Genomic DNA, 23,233 nt, shown 5'->3' on the forward strand with positions numbered 1-23,233 from the left:
ACTAGCTGCTCGCTGTAAGAAAAGGGTCAAAAAGAGACATTACTGTGTATTTAGGAGGCTGAATGTAAAGAGATGCAGCACTTGTGCATTGTTCTTGTAGATTACTAAAGATCTAAGAAACATTTAAATATCCCATTAGATACTACATTGCTATCAGCTCAATTTTAGTAATGTAATGCAGTTAAAGAACTACAAAACAGATTCTTTCTTTTTGTTTTGTTTGTTTGTTTTTGTGGATTCCAGTATCTACTTAACTTAGTGATTAGCTGCAATTATGTCATTTTACTCTCATAGTTGAAGTCATAGCTTAATGGATTGATTCCCAGTCAGTGTTGGGAAGGTTACTTTTAAAATGTATTCCACTACAGATTACAGAATACATGCCCCAAAATGTATTTTGTAACGTGTTACGTTACTCAATGAGAGTAATGTATTCTGAATACTTTGGATTACTTAATATATTATCAGCAGTTTTACAACTACGTGAATGTACTTTTGCTGTGTGATTTATTACTATTACTGAAGGATACCCACCATACCAATACCAACCAGATTTTTAAATCTTAATATAAAATGAGTAACAGTAGGGTGGACATTAGGTAAGGCTGCACTTTTTGCAGCGATCTCCTAAAACTATTCCGTGCAAAACAGGTCCACGGTACCGTAGTAAAGGAACCTCTGGCTAATACGTCAGTTCCGTGTCGGGCTCGTAGCCGAAAACTAGCTTTACTTTGTTGTCTGGGTCAACTTTGCTAGCGAGAGACAGAGAGAGGCGTTGAAAGACTGCTCCAACGGAACTTATTGTTTCGGAGGAAAACAGTGTACAGTCGAGTCTTAATAGCTCACTTACAACTGGGCTACGCTGCCCATGAGGCTACATTCTTTAGGGCTATGCCTGTAACACTCTGCCTATTGCCTTCATATTAAATACATTTTTGAACACTAATTTTAAAAAATATATTTCTTCAGGTCATTATGCGGGCCGCAAGTAGAGGTGACATGGGCCGCAAGATTGAGACACAGGTATTAGAGCCTCTTAATGCGTGTTTTGTTTGGGTTTCCACCAGCGTGGATTTACCAAAAATAGAGAGGGCATAGCCTAACATATGAAACAGGAATTGACCGCCGTGTAATCCCTTTATTTCAACAAAGTAACTGTATTCTGAATACCACCTTTTAAAACGGTAACTGTAACGGAATACAGTTACTCATTTTTTGTATTTTAAATACGTAACACTGGAACATGTATTCTGTTACTCCCCAGCACTGTTCCCAGTTGGGTATCGATGGTCCTGTGGGTGTATATGGAGATTTGCAAAGTACCTCTATCTTTCAGAAGACAAAAAATGAGATTGAGATGTATTAGATGATGCGCCAAGCACTGCATCAATTTCAATTATGTCCCGTACACATAAGGAATTGTCAGCACTCACAGCTCGCCATAAAGTGACGTGAGGATGCTAACAGAAATGTCAGCATGGATTGCTAAAAGTGATGAATAGCTGGTATAAATAATATGCTTCTGCAGTTTCAGCTCACAGTAATCTTAATGTTAACCTTTAACCTATTTAGCAACGAAAAATAGATATAGATATAGTTGAAACCCAGGTCAAGAAAGTTCTAACAGTAAGAGAGGAAATATGAAGATGCATTTTTCCAACATTTACTCATACTCCAGTGGATGCATCGAGGGCAACTCAGCATAAGGACGCCAAGGATACTTTGGCATGCAGACCGGAGGAGTCAGGGATCGACGCACTGACCTTCTGACTGATAGACGACCCACACAACCACCTGTGCCACAGCTGCTCTGTGCTAACCTTCTGCTAGCATTTACACAGCATCTGTACAAACTCAGCAGTAACCTGAGACCCTTATTTCAGTAACAGTGAGACCAATGTCACAAGACTGGTCAATTGTAACTAGCAACGGCTGATCAAGACTGCAGGAAAAACCGATGGATTTCTCCTAAATATAAGACATTCAGGAAAAACAACTAAACTCGAGTGTGATGGTGAGAAAGAACATCTTTATGCAATCAATAAACATTTAAGCTTTGGATATAGCTATTCATGTGGAGTAATTTTCTTAGCATCTAACCAAATCAAAACTAAGCAGAAGGAGCAGACTTCATGTGGGAAACAGCCTGATTACAGTTGCGGCCACTAACGCCTCCAGAAGTGTCAAAACTCTGGAAAGACAGGTGGACTCAGGTGTCTCATTAGAAGCACAAAGAGCTTGTTAATGAGTCCTTTTGTCATTCTGTGTATGCAGATTCATTTTGCTTTGACCACCAATTTATTACCGGAATGACACTCGTTATTTTTATTATTATTGCTTTTTTCTCTCTTTTAAAACTTGCATCATATATGCTGAACACGTTATTGAAGGTTTACTTGAGCCCATCTGATATTTTCTTAGGGTATAAAAAAGAAGCGGCAACTAAGTAAGCTGCAAAGAACACAAAAAATACAAGACTCTCTCTGACATCTGCTGAGGTGGCCAGCCTATAGCCCAGCCTTAAAGCTTAAAGATGTCCCCTGCACCCTCCTAGCATGATCAGAGGTACAAACACTGCAGAGATCTAAGAGTGCTGGAAAATATGAAGACCACAAGCAGGCTAAAGTACACTCATAAACTTGTAAAACATATGATCTGCTCTATTTTGTGTCCATGATCATGTGCTGTTATCTGACATAAACTTTCTGTGCAATTAAAATCTATCTGTTGTAGAGGCTTCTTTACCACTAAGCTAGGTAGTGATATGACCTCTCTATTTCAGTTAAGCTAACATTATATACATGTTCTGCTGTGGTTTTGTTCCGAAAAATGTCAGATACTTCTGTTAAATGTGTCTGAGATTTTCTCTCATTTGCATTTTCTGACTGGCTGCAGGGTCCAGGGAGAGAAGTCTGCCACTGTCTGTATTAACGGCCCCCTTAGAGGTGTGGCTGAGGTCATGCTGAATTGATTTGTAGAATTTTTGTGTATTTTTATGGTTGGACTTAGGGCTGTTCGATATAACGATATATATCGGATGACGATATAAAAACGTCTATCATTTCATTTTACGCTATTGTTTGTTTCGTGGTGTCACAAAATGATTTTTTTCATTGTTCTGATGGTCACTGTAGTGGCTATATTAATTTCTTAAAGTTCTCTCTTTCTCTTATATTTAATATAACCACACTACGGATGGGCAAGCGCCTGTTTTTATGCGTTTTGGTTAGCAACAACGACGGTAACACCATGGCGTGTCCACTTGTTTATGTTCCACATAAATCTTTCACAATAAAGCTCAAGATCCTGTTGAAACATTTCAAAATAAACTTAATCACGTGAAAGAGCAGATTATTTATGGATGAGAAGTAAAAAAGAGCTGCCAGGTGCTAAAAAATAAACCTTAGACTCAAACGTTAGAACAGGCTTTTCCCCGCAGCACACTGTGTAATAAATACTCACAAAGAAAACGGCGGCCATTACAACTTATGTCTAAAAATATATATTTTCATGCATCGGTTAAAACACTCGACTCCAGCTACATGACGCACAGCTGGAAACACTTCCCGCAAGTCAAGCTGCCCGAGATTCACAGAATTTACAGAAAATGTTACATTTTTGTGATTTATAACGTTATCGGGACGATAGAATTCTTATATCGGGATATTTTGGTCATATCGCACAGCCCTAGTTGGACTTCACTGAATGATCAGTCTAACGACAACAGGAAACCAAGCCCCTTATCTAAAGAGAACATTTGCTTTCCCCTGGTGAGAGGAATCCTATTCATGTTTATTAGGGATAGCTCAGTAGGTAGAGTGGTGGCCCCATGATCAGAAGGTCGGGGGTTCGATTCCCCTGAACAGCTACCCTGAGGTACCCCTGAGCAAGGTACCGTCCCTACACACTGCTCCCCGGGCCCCCAATGGCTGCCCACTGCTTCACTGAGTGAATGGGTTAAATGCAGAGAGGGATTTTCCCCACGGGGACCAATAAAGTACACACTTTCTTTCTTATAGTTTGTTTTGAGCATGGCTTTGCTATATGTATTTTGATAGACACACAAAAAACCCAAAACTGGACAGGTTTTGTTTTTAAGGTTTGGAGTGAGTTTGCCTCTGTGTGTATATAAATTCTACCCTGAAAACTCTTATCGAAAACAAATATATTTTGATTAGTTCAGTATCTGATGTTCTTCAGCTTGTGAAAATACAGCTACTACATATAGTCTAATATAGATCTGTGTTCTCAATACTAGTTTAGTATGTTTTTTTCATATGCAGATTTCTGTAAGTGGTCATACAAGGGGCAGTAGGAAGAGTGGGTCATCTACTAACAGGAAGGTCAATGGTTCAAGCCTCAGCTACTCCAGCAGGCACTACCTTGGGTTAGCCTCTGTTGTTTAAATGGGCTATAGGCGAGAAAAAAAAAACATAACAAAAATGTACATAATATAACATAGTGCATGTTTCAGATATATTCTTTTAACTTTCAAGAAAAAATTATGTTTAACTCAATTCAGTGGGCTGCATACAGAGTTAACTCTGATTGGTCAATTAGATTATAAAATGCTATGCAAGTACTAGTCTGTTTACCATATACAAAGATGTAATGACATTTACACACATCTGCACAGGGATTCAGGGGACCAACACCCTTAAGATTGCTGATTGGCTGCTCTAACCTCTTTGTGCCTTCTAGGTTTCTCATCTATTATTTCCAGCTACCACAGCCAGTGTTGTTTTTAAAAAAAGAAAAAAAAAGATTAGATGGGTCAGTTTATCTGACCACTAAAGCACTCTGCCTCCACAATAAGATTACAAATGATTTCAAAAAGAAAAGAAACGTGAAACTAATGCAATTGTTAGACTCCACACAGTAATATGTTTCATAGTGTGGAAAAAAAATGTAATGGTAACAGATGATGATGACCCTGACTCAATATAAGTCCACTCTCCGTATCTTTTAATCCCTTTAGCATGAATGTGATCAGACAGCCCAAACAGTCTCAGAGCTTTAGAAATACTGAAACGAACGATTTGGGGAGAAAAACTTTTTTTTTCATCTTTGCAGGTTGCTTACAAACATTCATCTTTGCTCTTTTTCTCTTTTTTCTCTAGCCTCTCCATATAAGTCTTTCCAATACTTTCAGATTCTCCCGAGGCAGGTGTGCGACTGACTTTTCCAAATCACTCATGTGTGAAACAGCTTGAATTAGAACCACTATCACATACAAAGGAAACTAAACCTCATCAAGTAGTTTCTCCCTGTTTTCATGGGGTCTAAGACTGCACGAGGACTCTCACTGGGCAAAAGGTCCTATTTGGCAAGTGTTTCTGCAATATGTAAAACACTGACAAATGAATCAACACCCTTTTTTAAATAAAGTAAAGCAATGGAAGGACCTTCAGGACCTCTGAGCTCACCATGTTTAATAATTACCTTCACTGGATATTCATTCTGCTGATTCAAGTGTTTTGAGGAGAATCTTAGCAGGAAAGGTCAAACAGTACTTGTAATGCAGCGGTGGGTGATCACACATCCACTGTCACTTACATCTCTAGAGTGGAGCAGCTGCAGATTACAGTGCTGTTAAATGCAATTCATTACACATTAGCATTTTACCACAGTGCTGCAGTTATTGACTGTACTACAGTGTGCATCCCCATAAACTACATGCTGTGCAAATGCAAGACGGTGTAGGTGTGTATGAATTATTTGTAACTGCTCGAGTAAACATTTGAAAGATATGAAAGAAGTAGAGTAATGTATACACTGTACATTTGGATATTATTGATTAATTGTTGGGTGGAGAGAACTCAGATTTGGTACTGTGTAAGTCTTACTGTTTAAAATGTATATTTAATTTAATGAAGCCTAAGCTCCACCAAATTGGTGCATTAATTAATAACAGAAAGAAGAGCCCTGAAACACTAACATATTTACTGTAATACAAAGAATGCAAAATATTCTGCTGAATATATAATATAACCTATTTTGCACAATATGGTCTAAAATATGTATAACCACTCCTTTATACGTAACTCTATTGCTATCTAGTAAGAGGAAGGACACATTGTTTACATATTTGAAAAAAGTGCAAATAGTACCATACCTATTTAACAGAATGAGTGAGTCAGCAGAGTTGTACCTGCATGATTAAGATTTAAGGCATGTAAACTGTATCTTGTAGTTTAATCCATTGATGACTGCTGTTAATATATGAGACAAAGATAAGAAAAACACACCCCTACCTTGCAACAGATGAGCAAAATAGCATCATGATGGGAAAGCTAGCTGGAGGAGGGGATGTGAGTGTTGAAAGTGTTGAACAAAGACTAGACTAGGACTAGCAGTGATATTACACTGTGAAAAGGAAACAAAACTAACTAAAAATGTCTGGGAGTATGGGCCATATGGATAGATGATCATCTTTTGTTTAAAAAGTTGGGCACTAAAACTTCCAACTTGCCCTGCTAGCAAACTGGCTTACAAAACTTTTGATGAGATCTCAGACGTACTAAAGAGGCTTTTAAATCTAACACCTCTGGCGATAGCTGAATGGTTCAGGTTTTACAAAAGGAATGAGTCAAATATTGAATTCATATTGGAGTATATGGCAGAGCTTCATAGATTAGGAGAGCATTGCCATGTCGGGGAGTACGCACTAAGGAACAGGCTTGTGTGTGGACTGAGCAATGAGGCCAATCTGAAATGGCTTTTGACAGAATATAGACACCTAATGTTTACAGAGTGCCATGAAAGATGAAACTAGCCAGTGGGTCAGTGCTCACATCCAGGAAAATGTTCCTAAACTCAACCTGAAATATACAAATGTGGGATTGATAACTTACACAGGAGCGAGAATCACAATACTGCAAAAGCTGAAGTTAAAGGTGAAATATGGGCACATATATGTCTCTTTGGCATGAGATAAAGGCCATGCACCAAACAGAATTGAAGTTGTGTCAGAAATACTATATAGAGATTCAGTGTTGAGGGAGGGGATTGACTGAGCTTGAAGAGAGCGCAAGACCGAGGTTTCACAGGCAAGTCATGTTGTATACGGCTTAAAATCTAAGCAGTGTTTCAGTATTCGGTACACCAAGGAATATTAGCTGTAAAGAACTTATGTGACTGGGCAATGCTAACAGTATCTTTTGGAAAAAAGACAACAGGCAAAGAACTTATTTGTCACTGAATCCCATAATACATATAGACCAATATCCAATCCCACGCAAAGATGACACTTGTGATTCTTTAGCACAGTGAGAGTTTTTAAGAGATTACCTTGCTTGGGCCCTATCTATATCTATAAAGGAAAATATAACAACCATCATACTCACAAGAGTCTATATGAATACAGTAAATTGATCTTTGGCATCGCCACTGCTCCAGTAATTTGGCAAACTGCCCCGAGCCAGCGGCTGCAAGCTATATCAGTCACTCAGTCATACTGAGAGAGCATAATCATTACTGTTCCAGATGATACCATGCATTTTGCAAGCATAGTTGCTGTTCTGACAAATTAGTGGAGCACTAGCTGTCAATCATGGACTCCATAAGAACTCAGCAATCCTGAATGACTAAGTTTACTTAACTGGATTATCACAAAAGTTCTATCAACCTCTCAAGTGTGTTATATTCACTGAATGTGGTGCTGCAGTGGTAACCCAAATGGAAGCAGATCAGTGTATGTGCATATTTTGTCTTCTGTGTCACATTTAATATGTTTGGCTGGTACTGGGTAACTTTTAATTTTTGCCAATGAATTCATTTTTTGCATGTTTGAAAAAGGCAAGAGACAATGTTTTTGGTTTACTAGTACTATGGGCAGAATACCTTTGTATGTTGGTAAGATAGTAAAGTGGTACCTGGGTGATTTTACATGAACATTGAACTGACACACATCATTTTTTTCTGTTATTGCAAGGGAAGAAACATATAAAAAACATCTATACAGAAATCCATCAAGTTAAGCTGCTGAAATAATCATTTTGTGGGGCATAATTATCACAATGTTTTTTAGGTTTGTCTGGTTTGCAAACTGCATGTATATAGTAAGCCTTACACTGATCCACTATGCTATGGTGGCAATCTGTTTCCCACTATCCTCTAACCATTTTCAAAATTTCCTTTATTACAGAACACAACATGTGTCCTCACAGCCTACACACTGAAAGTGGCAAGTTCTGATCCAGATTTGGATGCAGTACGGCTGGCGTGCTAGGTTCTTTCAAATGACTATAAGACCTACAAAGACCTGATCTTACACAGCCAGACATTTCTCCACAGAGCTGTGTCATTATGATGAATGCTTGCTTCCCCATGTGCAAATGTTCCAACGAAACGTGCTCTCACCCACTTTTTAGAAGACTCACCCCCACCATCATTTTATAAATGTTGCACAACCAAAAATGTTTGTGATCGGCCTAAGCAAATATAAAAAAACAAAACAAAACTGACTGTTCTTCCCCCCGATACAGTAGCAGAATAATAACTGCACCCTATGGAAGTGAGTCGTGCTTATAGAATGCCTTATTAGAGTTTGAGGACATTGCATGAAACTTTGTATCTGTATATTCCCTACCTTGCCAAGTATTCCCCCGAGCTCCCATTGCTCTGTTGTTTATCCATACAATTGGTAGTCCCTGGTATGAGTGCCAAGGCAGGATTATCCTGGGCAGCACTGCCCACGGCACGCGCCCCGAGTTCTAATGAGTCATGGACATAGTGATCCAGAGAAGGGGATCCCATGACCCCATGGGCCAGTAACCCCAGGGGTAACCCTTCTGTTCTCAGCTCAGCCACATTCTGGCTGTCCCCCAAGACCCAGTGAAACTCTGGAAGCGTCATCCGCGTGACCAGCGTCCACAAACGTCGCACCTCGCGAATGTCGCACCCAAATGTCACCAATCCTGTTGTAGATGAGTGTTCTCTAAGGGCCCCCAGCTGTCGCAGGAGAGTTTGCTGCTGGTCTGATTTAGAAGAAGTGGATGATGAAGAAGAAGAGGCAGCAGAGGAAAAATAGGGTAAGGTTGCAATACCTGATGCCACCGCCGAGGTTGATAGTGCAGATGAAGATATTGAAGAGGTTAAGGCAATAGTTGTCAGGTTGACAAGAGTGCCCAGGTGAAAGCGGGTGTTGTTCTTGATGAGGAAAAGGAAGTCACTAATATTCCATTCCTGGCAGAGCAGAATGCTGATGTCCCACCAGCCATTCATCATCAGCAGGGTATAGAGCAGCTGGGATTGTGGAGCCTCCACAGTTCGCATCGCCATTTGGAAATGTAGAGGATTCTGTGAAAAGTTGGTAAAAGGAGGACAGGTGTAATGGGAGTTGAATTGGCAAATGGAGTGGAAGGTAAAAAAAATAGTTGTAGGGGAAAAGTTGAAGTAACAGAAAAAAAACGGGAAAAATGTGATTTTGAAAAGTGGAGGAGTGCATTTAAAAAGGAACGAGGTGAATAGGTGTGACAGGAGGAGAAGATTTAAGGGATTAAAATAAATGGATGAAAAAATGGCAAAGGCAGTGGAATTAAATAATACGAGATAGAGAGGAGGGACAGTTAAACATAAACAGAAGGAAATAAAGGAGGAAATAAAAATGTTGTGATCAGAGGACAAAGTGTCGATGGGAATCAGTTGGATTTTATACATGGGAGACAGATAGCAAGAGAGACACAGCATCAGATGATTGGTTTTGGAATTGATGATATTGTGAGAAAAAGCAACATGAGGATAGCGGAGAAATGATGTTGGTGAAAAAGAAAGGAATAGGATGGGCATAAGGAAGTGAAATAAAACAGAAGAGCAGAAGAAGAAACAGGAGAAAGAGAAGGGTTCATAAATCCAAATGTAGTTACTTTTTGTCTTCAGTTAACATAGTTTGCTGTGTATAATGGATAACCTCCACTTACCTGTTTCTATAAATATAACTAATCACATTTTTTAACTGTGTAGTCACTTTGCAGTTCTGAATTGCAGTTCATTTCAAAAGAGCCTTTCCCCTACTCAGCACCACAACATTTAATTTAGTTTACACCTTTGTTGAATTTATGTGATTCATAATTTCAGCAGTTGATTAATGACCTAGACAGATCAATTAGTACATGGTGGCTGATTACCACTAGGACCTCATCTGATACAATAGAATTGTGCAGTCTCATAGTGTTGTTGTTGTGAGGAAAACCTTTCACCAATTTTAGCATCTTTCTAGAAAGAAAGTAAATTGAGAAGCATGAAATAGATTTATTCCAAAATGTACCGCCTAACTGGCTTTAAGTTTTAAATCTGCTGGACCACCTGCAGAGGTAAAAACAATTTAGCGCTTTATGCAAGTAATGCAGCATTGCATGTATTACATCATTGGCGACACATTTCGTATTACTCTTCTTCTAATCGACATTTTTCATTCTAAATAGTACATTTAAGATTCATTTGCTGCCTTTTAGGTCAGAGCTGGTTTAACTGTTTTGATACACTTGACATGTTTGAATTTGGTTCCTTTGTTCTGTTATTCTGTAATCAGCTAACAAATCCTTGCCAGTGTGGAAAACTTATTTCCAACCGTAGCAGTGCTACAGACAAAACTGCTGATTTTTTGGAACTTTGCCCCTAACATTAAATTAAGTAACAAACACTGGCTGATAAACAGTCCCCAGCCCCCTGTTATTTACATTGACTTGCCACTTTATTATGTACCCCTGTTCAACTGCTCATTAAACACAGATATCTAATCAGCCAGTCATGTGGCAGCAACTCAATGCATTTGGGCCTGTAGACATGGTCAAGTCAACCTGCTAAAGTTCAAAACAAGCATCAGAATAAGGAAAAAATGTGATTTAAGTGACTTTGACAGTGGGATAGTTTTTGGTGCCAGACAGCCTGGTCTGAGTGTCTCAGAAACTGCTAATCTACTGAAATTTCCCCTCTAAATCATCACTAGGGTTTACAGAGAATGACCCAAAAAAGAGAAACTATTCAATTCAATAAGTGGAAGTTCTTAAAATAAAAATGCCATATGTCAGATGAGAATGACCATGTCCTTAGAGCCACAAAAGGAAAGAAACTGTAACTCCAATAACTATGCATTGCAACCATGGTATGCCGAATATCATCTCTTGATGCAAACATGTTGCACCTTGAAGATGACAGGCTATATCAGCAGACGACCACACCTGGTACACCTGCTGTCACCTAAGAACAGGAAGCAGAGGCTAAGATTAACACAGACTCGCTGGTCTGATGAGTTTCAAAATCTGGTGTAAACAACAAGAAAAACAAGGATCCATCCTGCCTTCTACCAACACTTAGTGGTAGTTATGGTGTAATGGAGTGGAGAATATTTTCTTGGCACAAAAATGATCCAGTTTGAGCAGAGCTCCTTTGGGATGTGGTGGAACAGGAAATTCACATCATAGATTTGATGCCCACAAATTTGCAGCACCTGTGTGATACCATCATACCAATTTAGACCAAAACCTGAGAGGAATTTTTTAGATATGAAAAATTAAGGTACTTCCAAAGAGAGAAGGGCTGTATCCAATGAAGTGTCCAATGAGTTTCAGTTGCCACTATTCCAACACGCTAAAACCATGATTGCTCAAAATGTCAAACTTTATGAGCTCATGTTAGTTTGTAACCAACTATGAAACAGCAGTGCCGGTCTTTATATTGAATCCAGTCTTCTCTGCACATCTTGCACATCTCTTTGATTTGAGATATCATGCCAAATCAAGTGAAATGCCTATAACTCTTGAACTTAAAGTTTTATCAGTAGTCTGGCTAGTCTTTACACCCATGCCAAATTTAAGGTTTGCCAAAGTACAATAACAAGTATTGCTTGATGCAAATTTCTGCTACTCGAATTCAATAAAGGCTAAAGAAGACAGTCCCATTCTTAACAGTTAACTCTTTAATGCTGTCATACATGCACTTTCCAATCCAATCCAACCCACTTTCATCGCAGCACCACCATCAGGTCTCTTACAGGACTATTATTATGTAAAACTTCCGTCTGTGCTTTTAGCTGACTCCTGAAAGCAAGTCGCAGCTTATGGCAGTAACACCGCAATTTCACCAGAATCTGCAAATTTACAGTTCATATTTCTAATTCTAGTTTCAGTTTTATTTAATTTTATGTTCATGAAAGGTTATAAAAGTCTTTTTTATTCGTACGCTGATGTATTCAAATTATGAATGAAAGACCATGTTGGTTTTAATAGCAGTTGAAATATTTTCTTCAAGAGTCTCAGAATAGAAACACGATAAAAAGAGAGTCAATATTGAACTCAGCAGGTGTCTGAACACATTACTGTCAGAGATTAAATAATCAAATTCACTATTAAGGTTAATAATTGATGTTGGGTTTCAAGTTGTTCTACACTGGTTGGTTCCAGAAGACACACCTTGTTAACAAAACACTCAGTTCCATAGTGTTGAGCTATAGTATGAAGCTCTTTCATTGGCATAGTTATTTCCTGTTTGGTGGTAATGAATTTGCTCATTTGTTTGCAATAATCAGTTAAATGCAGACTACACACATAGATCAGAGCAGATACATTTGAAAGGTGACACTCATCCCTGTAATACTTGAAATAACATTAAATAGGTCAGAGGGCTGCATGAGCTGCCAGATCTGCGTCAGTATACCTCGGCATACTGTACCCAGTATACAATATGGCACTTAATCAGTCGCACACTTGTTTGCTTGCCTGAACCCACAACACCAAACACAGAATTAAAGTTGTTTAAGGGACCTGAGTGAACCACTTTAATTGCTTTACAACTTTTACACAAGCTTTGCACAAAAAAGTTCATTAGATTAATCTGTTGTTTAATTTGATTTATCCTGTTAATCACTCTGTCTAATAGACATGCAAATAAGATATTTATTAATCAGCTTATTGCATACACGTGGATAGATTGTTGCTGGAACAAAAGCACCTACAAAAGCAATTGCAAATGTTTTATTTCAGATTTAAAAGTCCTCTATCAGGGAGGAAAATGGTAATGCAGTCCACAGGGCATCAGAGTCTCGCCTGCTCTCATTCTCCAGGAGGATTGGATGGATTATTTTCAACTGCGGCACTTCTGCACTGTGATCTCCATAAATCTGTAACCCTCTCTTTGTTCTTCATGTAAATAAACAGGAAAAAAAATTGTACTGAGTGTGGCTCCTTGCTCCCCTACATAAATACAGAGATCTGCTGCTTTCAGTGTGCTGTGAAATCCCGGCTCTGTTGTCACTGTGCTCTCTTTTTTTAATCCCTCCTTGCTTCAAAAAATGATTTTCCCCTGTGATTTCCACATCTAAAACACATTAGCTGCAACTTGTTGTGCTAAGAAACTTGCAGAGTTTGCTGTATGGTAAAAAAAAAAAAAGGTATGGACTGACAGACTCATGAACCAGTGGACAAATCCAGTAATGACTTAGTTATTGTTCTTAATACAATGAATCATCTAATCAAAGAAAAATCAATAACCATCTACCATTTGTTATTGTAATACAATCGTTAGTTAACCAATTTAGTTAAATGAATGCATTGCAGAACAACTGAATTGTTATGGAAGACCTATTACGCTCAGTACCAGTTTCATATTTTTTATTTTTGTATTCCACTAGAAAAGCTGTGGAGGATCCACAGTTCAAAATAATCCTTATCTATCTGCACCCTCAGTTCATCCTCTGTCTCCCTTCAAGGCCAGCCTCGCCTTGAAGCCAAGTCTCTTCTGATTGGATGGCCCTCGCAAACAGGTTTGAACACTGCGTGGGAGATACTGCACTGATCACAGCTAGAGCTGTGTGGCTAAGATGATCGCGTTAATGATACCCACTCTCTTGACATCATGATGGAAACTAAGGATTAAGAGCAGTCTAAAGCTCAAACCTTTGGATCCAAAGGCATTCTTGCACATATATTAAACTTAGTACTTAACATGGGCCTATTATACTTTTTTATACCACATATACTGTTAGATTGCTGGATGTTTTAAAGATTGCAAGTCGACTGCTCAAACTGAATGACCATTTGCATGACACTATGTGGAAAGGCTGCTCAGTATAGACAGAATTTATTGCATGTTTTCTGTAGGTCTGATTACATTGGAGCAGTATACCTAATAAAGTGTTTATATGGTATATATTGCACATACATCATGATATTGGCGCATACCTGTAGCAATGTTGATTTTTCGCATACAGTTAGTGCTGACACATAACTGGAATAAGTAGCAATGTGAAGATGCTCTGTCTTTCTGTATATATGTGCGTATGTAGCTATCTTTCCACAGTCTCTGGGTCAGCATGGGATATATTTCCACTTTAAAACTAAGTCCTCCTATCTGAGATGACTGGTCTTTCCCAGAGAGCTTCCTTTTGCCAAGAGTTCCTCAGTTCTTTGGCTTTTATATGCTAAATTCTCATCCCTTTCCTGCTATCAAAACCACTCACCACAACTCCCAGCCCAGTTCCTTTACTCTGAGGTCACTTTATCCTTTGCTCCATAATCTCCATATTCTCATGCAGCTTCATCATTCTGACACTTACATAACATACTGTGGGCAGATCACGTTATCAAAAGTTTTTTGTTTTTTTTTGATGATTCATTGTATTACACAAATGTTCAGCTGTGAACCTTGTCTTTAAACTTTGACTTTAAACATTCCAGGATAAAATAAAAACTCAAGGTCAAACAAAGTGAGGAAATAAACACTAATGAGATCATCTCAAGACATCCAAAAAGTTTTTGCACTTTTCACACTCAAAAAATGTTTTAGAGAAATTGCTGTCAGCCTGCAGTTGGGATTTGCCAGTGAAACTAGATTGAGTCAGAAGGGAGTTAAGCCATTTCTCTAAAAGTCTCACACAAGCACTGCACACACTATTTCCTAGTCAGTTTTTTTGCACATGTTCATCCTTCCATTCAACAGTCTTCCCATCTACTCCTCTATCAATCAATCATCCTTAACTTTTGGTTTGTCAGTTGTATCCATTACTGTTATTTCACTTCTAGGAATCAGTTTTGACTTTAAACACCTGCTGACTCCTTACAGAGAAACCCTTCCTTGTGCACAGAGCAGGAAATTAGCTATTATCCTAGAAACACACACACATTCTTACGCACACATATACACCAACACATAAACAGACACAAACTGTCTGACAAAGCCACACACACACATTACTATACCCTAGTAGGTGGCAAGTATCCCAGAACCCTTCAGTCCAGCTAATGGGTTTGGATGTGTGCATGATAAAAACACATTCTTTGTCCCTCCTTTGGATGTTTGTGTGTAGAATATTACAAATACAGAAACACATGCAGATTGTTGGCTTTCTCTCACTGATGTGCAATATCTCTTCTTTGTAGCATCACCCAATTAAAGAGGTTTACAGTGTATTACACCAAATCATTTTTGGGAATGTGCGTGTGCCTATTCCTTCTTGTGCTCGATAGCACAAACAAATAAGGGGGCAAACTCACAGCAGGTGTTTTTTCCACAGAATTATTACTGATGCCCCTCCACGCTAATGAATATAGTATTTACATTACTAACTAGTTTCCCCTTTGCTCTCATTTTAGCTGCAAACTCCACCAGCAAGCTTCGCACTGGTGCGTTGTGCAAGAGTTTATTTTTCAACGATCTCCAACGTAAGAACTGCTGCTGCTTTTGCCTTAACTGTTAAAAATTGACATAAATCAGAATAAAAATCCATATCATTTTATACTGGTTTCAGGGTATTGTTTTATTTTCCAAAAGCCCTGACAAGAATCTATAGTGTTTATATAGATATATACAGTGCTCATATATTGAGCACTTTTGACTCATATACGTAAGTCTGAGTAAATAAAGAATTACAATTACAAAAGAATCCATGTTTGTGCCAAAAGAAATGTTTACTTGTACTGAAGGATTAAAGTGCCTTATTATTTATAATAATAATAATAAGGAGTGTATATTGGTATATGGAAAAAAAATCAGAACACCACTGCAAACTTTAGTTTATATAGTGATGTAATGGTTTCCTGCCAAGTCTGGACTCCATATGGTATACACAAGGAACTGTACTCAAGGTATTTCCAGTGGTACAATGTAAAAAAATGAAGCAAAGTTTTAGCCTCACTGTAAAACCACCGAAATACACTCAAAATCTCCTCCATGGTTTATTATGTGGATTCACCTTTTGAACTGGTCCGATGAGAGGAGTGTTATGCAGCTTAAAACGGTTCTGCATGAATGGGTTTTTCTTGTATGCTACAGTTTTCTGACACTAATCTCATTATTAGATATGGGCCTGCTAAATATTAGTAGCTGGGTGGCTAAAGAGCAACCTTTTACTTCTTTGTTAAAAGGAAAGGTGTTAGGTCATAAATGTACATGCCAACACAGTGATTTAACTAAAGAGTGTTGTCCGTCTTTACCTCCGTTGTCCAGCAAATGAGATGTCAAAATATAGCATCACACTGACTTATGACTAAGAGTTTTGACTGCAATATACTGCCATAACCTCCTTCACCACAGTGCAGACATAGTGGGATTCTGAATATCAACAAAGTATTTGTTTATGTATCTATACCGCGGGGCATGTGCTGCTAGGTGCACACTGTTGTTGACTGCACACTGTCAATCAAACCATTTTTAAACATTTTATTCTGCAGAAGAGAAGCACTGCTCTTTTTTCTGCTGAAACACCCTTTAAATTCAGTAGATTTCAGCACCATGGACAGAGCGGCTTTTCCCCATGCTCCTTTTGTCTTTGACTGTTTAATGAAACTTTTTTTTTCAGAGTTATGAAAGCCAGCTTGTGCCATTTCACCTTAAATTGTGCCATTTAAGTTTGATTGACTGGGTAAACGCTGAACAAGAACGGGAAGATCTGTGCTCTTGTTGAAGGGACATCAACAATCAGCCACTGAAGGAGGCGTTTCTAGCTCTAGTCCCTGGCTTAAATGATGGCCACTGATGGCTCGCGGTGCACTGTAGTCTGTATCCACACGTATTTAAATTAGTTAAATAAATTACATGCATTCGGTGCATGGTGTACACGCAGTTTAAAGAGGTTGTCAGACTGCGATGTAAAGTTTCTTGCGTTATATTACTATAACACGTCACACCAGCACATTGCAGTTGTATGCCGAAGTGAAGCAATCAACAGTTAACAGTTCAAATTTAGCTAGGAAATAACTTTTTACCTTACTGTGGCGCGAGAACTCCCTCTGCACAACGCTGACTACAGGTACCTGAAGCGCGAGTGAGACGAATTCCAACTTGACGAACTCGTCCCTGTTCCGTGGAAAGGCGATCATGGCAGAAACCCCCTGCACAACCACGGTGTGACATACACTCTCCACGAAGGACAGCGGGTCCTCGTTTTCGGGGTTGCCCGTAGAGGAAAAGGAGAACGCGGGCAGTTCTCCGAGTGTGGATCCAACAGCCATGACAATCTCCAAGGATAAATTGTAGGGTAGCAACCCAGCCCGGTTCAGAGCCTCGACGGCGAGCAGAACCGAGTCTCGGGGTGCGAACACGCGATTTTCCGCCGAGGTGTTCTCCTCCCGTTGGCGTGCCTGGCTTTTACTCCTGTTTGCGCCCCGCTGACTGTTAACGGACGCTCTAGTCCTAAGGCTTCCATACCCAGGCGCACTGGCACTTGTTTTAAACGGTCTTTCCAACTCCAACTGCTGCTCTTCTGTCAACTCTCTTTCGTTTCCCCAGTCCTCAGAGCCGCTGACAGCCATAGCAGAGAGCAAGCGAGGCTGAACGTGCAGAGCTCCTATCCGAACCGTGTGGCCGATTCGTTTGAGCACTTGGCACGGTTGCGGGTGCGAGTGAGCGCAAATCGGAAGAAAGATGAGAGCGCACAACACTAAACATATTAGTGGCAAGACCCTGGTGCCTGGTCGCGCTGCCGGGCCACTCATCATCACCATCCCCACCGACTTCATCATCCCCGCTCCACAGCTCCTCCGGATGCCCGGTCCAACCACACAGCGGCTGAACACCGGGACCGCTCCGTTGGTCTGCGTCTTGGCCCCCTGCCTGTGGCCCCGGTGTGCCGCACAGACCAGCGGTAGCCCCCGCAACAGGACCGGTTCCAGCTGGTGGTAAAGTTGTGCGTTTTCCCTCGGACACAGACAACAGGCTGCTGAGGCGCGAGATTAGGCACGAGCCGCGCACAAGCAAAAAATGATCCCCAAAAGTGCTGTTTTTCATCTCAAAAGATTTTCATCATTCAAGCCTCGGATTACTAAACATGTCGTGGAAACAAACGGCAACATTTCCACATATTCCACAGGCAGAAAAGAAAATGCAGCAGAGTGTGTAGGCAAGCCCTGCCTAGGTCGAAAAAGGTTAATGCGCATCAAACACATTCCAAAGCAGTGGAATCCACCTCTGGAAAAGTCTGATAGCTTAATGGAGTCAAAGGAAAATCATCCCATTATCATCCACAACGTTTCCCCCCCTTTTAAAAAAACACCCAGAAAAACAAAAGACACCCAAGTAGAAGCTTTCCAGAGCGCACGCGCTGCTTGGCTCGAGTCAGCCTCTGTGCTGGTGAGACCACTGGCACCAGAGCGTGGTCTTTCTGCGCACATTCCAAGGAGATTTAACCCCATGTTTACTTTACAACCACCAGCCACCCCTCACTTTTCACAGTGTCAGTGCGAAAGAAATGCGGACATGGTCATGGGCATGGTACTGGTGTCATTTATTCATAATCCCGACATGTCAAAAAAATAAATAAATACAGCACATTGATTATGTGTCACGTGGGAAGATTTGTGAGATTTTACTGGAGACAAAACCAGACAGCTACCTGTTTTATGTATGAGGACACCCAATCATACATTGTTTAACGGATGTGTTTCTTTGGTAACTCACATGTCAGAGGTCACCCGGGACCCAATCAGCAGACCGAGTTTAAACAGGATCCAGATTAACGATTGGTTAATGGTCTGATGGTCTGATCTAGGTTAATGATTGGCTAATGATCACTTTTGAAATAGGAGGCACGCCCACTGAGATAGTGGAAGATAGATGACCCTGATCGATCCAATATGGGCTGACCTTACAGGAAAGGACTGAAACAGGGAGGGAGTCGGGGAAGAGAAATTTTGACAGGAGAGGAGCGGGAGGTGGTGACTAATGGTAGGTAGGAGGAGAGAGAAGCAGAGGTTATGGTGAGGGGGGAAAAGGCTTAGGAGGGAACCGTGGATAAGAGATGAAAAGTGAGGAGAGGAGAATGGTAAGTGGGGAAGAAGAGCAGAGGAGTGAGAGAGGAGAAGAACAGGTAAATGGAAATAGAATGTGAGGTGATATAAGATGGTGCTTCAGTTGCTGCGTCTTTAAAGAATCAAGGCTATTGAAGAAGATGAAAAAACAGATGGAGGGAAAACAGAAAGAAAATTACATCAAGAGACATATTCAAGGTGAGAATTAAGCCTGTCTTGCACTGCGTGTTGAAGTGGGATACCAGGCCACCATATGCTGCATAGCTCTTTTCAAAAGGGCTTCACAGTGTTCATTCTTATTCCAGGTCTTGATGAAAAAATAGGTCAATCACATAAATATTGAAGATTACCTCCACATGCCATTTAAATTTGGCTTAGTGGTGGAAATTCCCACTTGTATATAAATACTGAAAATATGTTTTCAGCACTTTCATATTGTAGCCTGGTATCCTCACCTGACTCGAGGAAATGCCTCATTTTTTGAGACAGTATGATCATTCTGTTTGGAAGGAATATTTCCAAAGTATTAAATAACTGCCACACATCAAAATACTATTGTGTGGTCCACTAGTGATCAGGGTTGGCCTGGTCATATGCAAACAACAACACACTTTGCTTAGTCTCCAGAGGCCCACACTTTCACAGTGCCCTATTACTTTTAATTGTATTTTTTAAAATTTCATACTTTTAGTAATCCAATCTGAGAGATAATAGAAAATGTGGTCAAGTCACAGACAGGATAGAAACGATAACTTTTATTTAAAATAACCATTTTTGTAACCCAAACTTTGCTTTCATCCAAGAATGGTCCATTTGCAGTATCCACTGCCTTTTATACATTTACACTGTAGCTGTCAGTTTGATGAGATAATGTGGCGACATGCTTCCCGAAGATCCTCCCACAGTGTTAATTGTTTTAATGGGCACTTATATACCCTTTAATCAAACTGTTCTCACAACAACTTAAATACCCCGAGGTCTGATTTCTGTGCCACTATACACAGAAAACCAGATGACAAATTCTTTGCTAAATAAGTCTTGCATAGTTTCAAGCTGTACTTTAGATCATTGTTATAGGAGGAAATTTGCTTCAGTAATGCAACAGCCACAGGGTGTGGATTGGCATTTTGAAATGGAATAGTAGCTTTCCTCAAGATCATGCTTTATTATAATGCTTTTGTGTATTATGCTGTTTTTTTGTGATTAAGATATTTTCATTCAACTGTATTTTTAACATGTTTGTAAAGCACTTTTGAAAAACTGTTTTGAAAAGTGCTATATAAAAAAAATTCTTACTTTACTACTGCCTACTGAAGATCAAAAATGAAAGTGTTACATTACAATAAATGTTGCACTCAATTAGTCATATTGAGCATGACTTTTATTATTATACTATCATTTATATTAAAGTTACCTGACACCAGACCAAAATGTAACCTAAAACACGCGAAATGGTAAAATTGCTTCCAATACACTCTTTTGACTTTGCTCTTTTGTTCCACTTTGGCTTTCTTTATAACATCCCATTTCTGTCTTTTTATTTGTACCTACCAGCCACCTGTCTGTCTTTCTGCTTGCAAACACATCTGATTTCATATGCCTCTCCTCTCGTCTAGTTGGTACACCTTAAAGCCTGCCCTCTCTTTTGTCCCTGTCTGAATATCCGTCTGACCCCCTGCCTGGTTGAATATTCATCCGTGTTCCTCTGTTCGCTTTGCTTGTCTGCTTTTGTGACCATTTCCTTCACCTGTCCTGCTGTTCTGCCCACCTGTCTGTCTTCTTTCTCTGTCAGCATCACTGCGCAACCGTCGGCCTGTCTATCGCTCTGCCAACCTGTCCATCTGCCTTCCTATGACTATCAGCCAAAGCAGTGCTGCAAACTTCACTGACCCCTTCACCTGCCAGCCAAATTCACCTATAGTTTATTTCTCTCTCTCACACAAACAGACATTGATTACACCTCACATGGGAAGATTTGTGAGCTTTTATTGGAGACAAAACCTGACAGCCACCTGTTTTTTGTCTAAGGACACACACACAGCTTGCACCAGCCTCGATGCACACAGGCAAAATTCTTTCATTTATACATGTTCATTGATTTATAAGAACAATGACATCTGCATTCTCACTTTTACAAAGTAAAGAAATGACATTTAAAGAACGGAATAGCTTACAATCAAAACCATTTCGGTTCCAATGCATTCTCATTCCAGGGTGCCTATTATTGCCATTTTCAGTAGCTGCTGGCATCACAGCAAATCATATTACTGTCTGCTTTAGCGCCCCGCCTTAATGTCTATTCTATGGTCAGATGTCTTAAAGTTACTGAAGGGAAAAAATACAAAAAAGTAACTTTTAATTGTTAAAATACTCTGTTATAAGGATGTCTGACAGTTTACTTATTTTTTTGTGAAAACTGGACTTCGTTACTGATGCATCAAAATCTGTGTTCAAGTGAAGTGTTTTTAGCATTGTCTGTAGGGGGGCATAAAATAATAATTTGCCTTTGAGTTTAATACACAAATAGCTGCTTTACCTGGGTACAGAAGCCAAGATTCAGTCGAGACAGGAAGTGCCTCTTTTTAATTATTTAATCCCCTCATCAGTCTGCTGTTGCAGCTCAAAACTTGCCATAACCTTTAAACTGACTTTTTGTGTATTTCAAATACTCCCATTTTTCATAGGAATGAAATTTTGTCTGTCTTATTGTTGCACACACACACACGTACGAACACAGTCAAACAAAGCATTTGGAGTTACAAAGCTAAACTTTTGGTGTTTGCTAAATTATTCATGATATGTAGACATGCATGTATGTTAAATTAGCCCAGACTGTAAATATCCAGACTATTTTTCCACAGATATCCTGTTTTGGTTTTTTTTGTTTGTTCTCAAATATACTCAAACATCAAATTTAGATTCATCTTTCCAAACCACATTTTTGAAATAATATTTTTCTGACTGTTGTCGGTTTTCTTTTGCTCAACTTCATTGTTTCCTTAAGTTTAAAATATATATATGTTATTTTTTCCTCGGTTAGTCTCAGATTTGGCATTTTATCTGAAACACTGCTTAGAAAGCAGGCATCCAAGATTCAGCTCTCCACTGTTGATGTAGGAACTGGTGTTTAATATTTTACTCACTTTCACCATATATTTAATTTTAAGTGCACTGGTCTATATAGACCAGGGGTACCAAACATAAGTCCTGGGGACTTTGAAGAATATTAGAAGAAGAGCTGAAGAACTGCACATATTTTGAACTTTTAACTGTATTTTCATACGTTTTACAGCTTTTCTATTCATAAAGCCCTCCCCCATTGCCATTCACACAACACCAAAGTAGATAAGTAAAAGATTAAATGTATGTATTGTAGATTTTTTAAATTTTATTTCTTTACAGTGGGTCCACAGTAAACCAAATGTAAATGAACCAAAAACTTTATGCTTTACTGTATAAATTATTAGATTATTCTGTTATTATATGTTACCTTATATATGTAATCAAAGTAGTTGAATTAGAATACTGCTGTAGATCACATTATACCCTTTAATATAGAGTGTGTGAGCTGTATGTAGTTTAGTTCTCATTATACTTTTGAGTTAACAGAACATATTCACATATTAGTTCATTAGATAAATGTGCATCACTCTGTATCCTTGATCTGCTGGGAATGTGTTACACTGTTTTCTTGACATGCTTAATTGTTGAATCATGAAGAGAAGGTTGTAAGCAGGAGACTCTGTGTCTAAAGACAGGGGAGATAGATAGACCACATTCCACACCCCCACCTTACAGAAAGCAGAGAAACAACTGCCGAGGTCATAACTTAGGCGCTGTAACAGAGAAAAAATGTGATGTTTTGGCTTTTACGACTAGCTGGGGGCCACTAGAGACTATAAAAAGCTGAGCAACCCGTCACCATTTTGAGACATGTGCCTGACCCTCTGGTAGCATCTCTCCCGTCCGGACGTTGTAATGCTCTGACTGTTGAA

General features: G+C 39.4%; 1 protein-coding gene across 1 annotated transcript in view; it reads right to left on the reverse strand.

Moving 5' to 3' along the window:
- grin3a (glutamate receptor, ionotropic, N-methyl-D-aspartate 3A) overlaps nt 1–18,679 on the reverse strand; it is a 61,870-nt gene extending 43,191 nt beyond the window's left edge. The window contains exons 1-2 of the mRNA XM_080875892.1: nt 17,199–18,679; nt 8,591–9,300 (exon numbers count right to left, since the gene is read on the reverse strand). Coding sequence (XP_080732018.1) covers nt 8,591–9,300; nt 17,199–17,954 — 1,466 coding nt within the window. The 5' untranslated portion in view covers nt 17,955–18,679. The remainder of the gene's footprint in view (nt 1–8,590; nt 9,301–17,198) is intronic.
- Nucleotides 18,680–23,233: the final 4,554 nt, after the last annotated feature.

This window comes from Rhamphochromis sp. 'chilingali', assembly GCF_963969265.1.
Source record: "Rhamphochromis sp. 'chilingali' genome assembly, chromosome: 2".
Taxonomy (NCBI): domain Eukaryota; kingdom Metazoa; phylum Chordata; class Actinopteri; order Cichliformes; family Cichlidae; genus Rhamphochromis; species Rhamphochromis sp. 'chilingali'.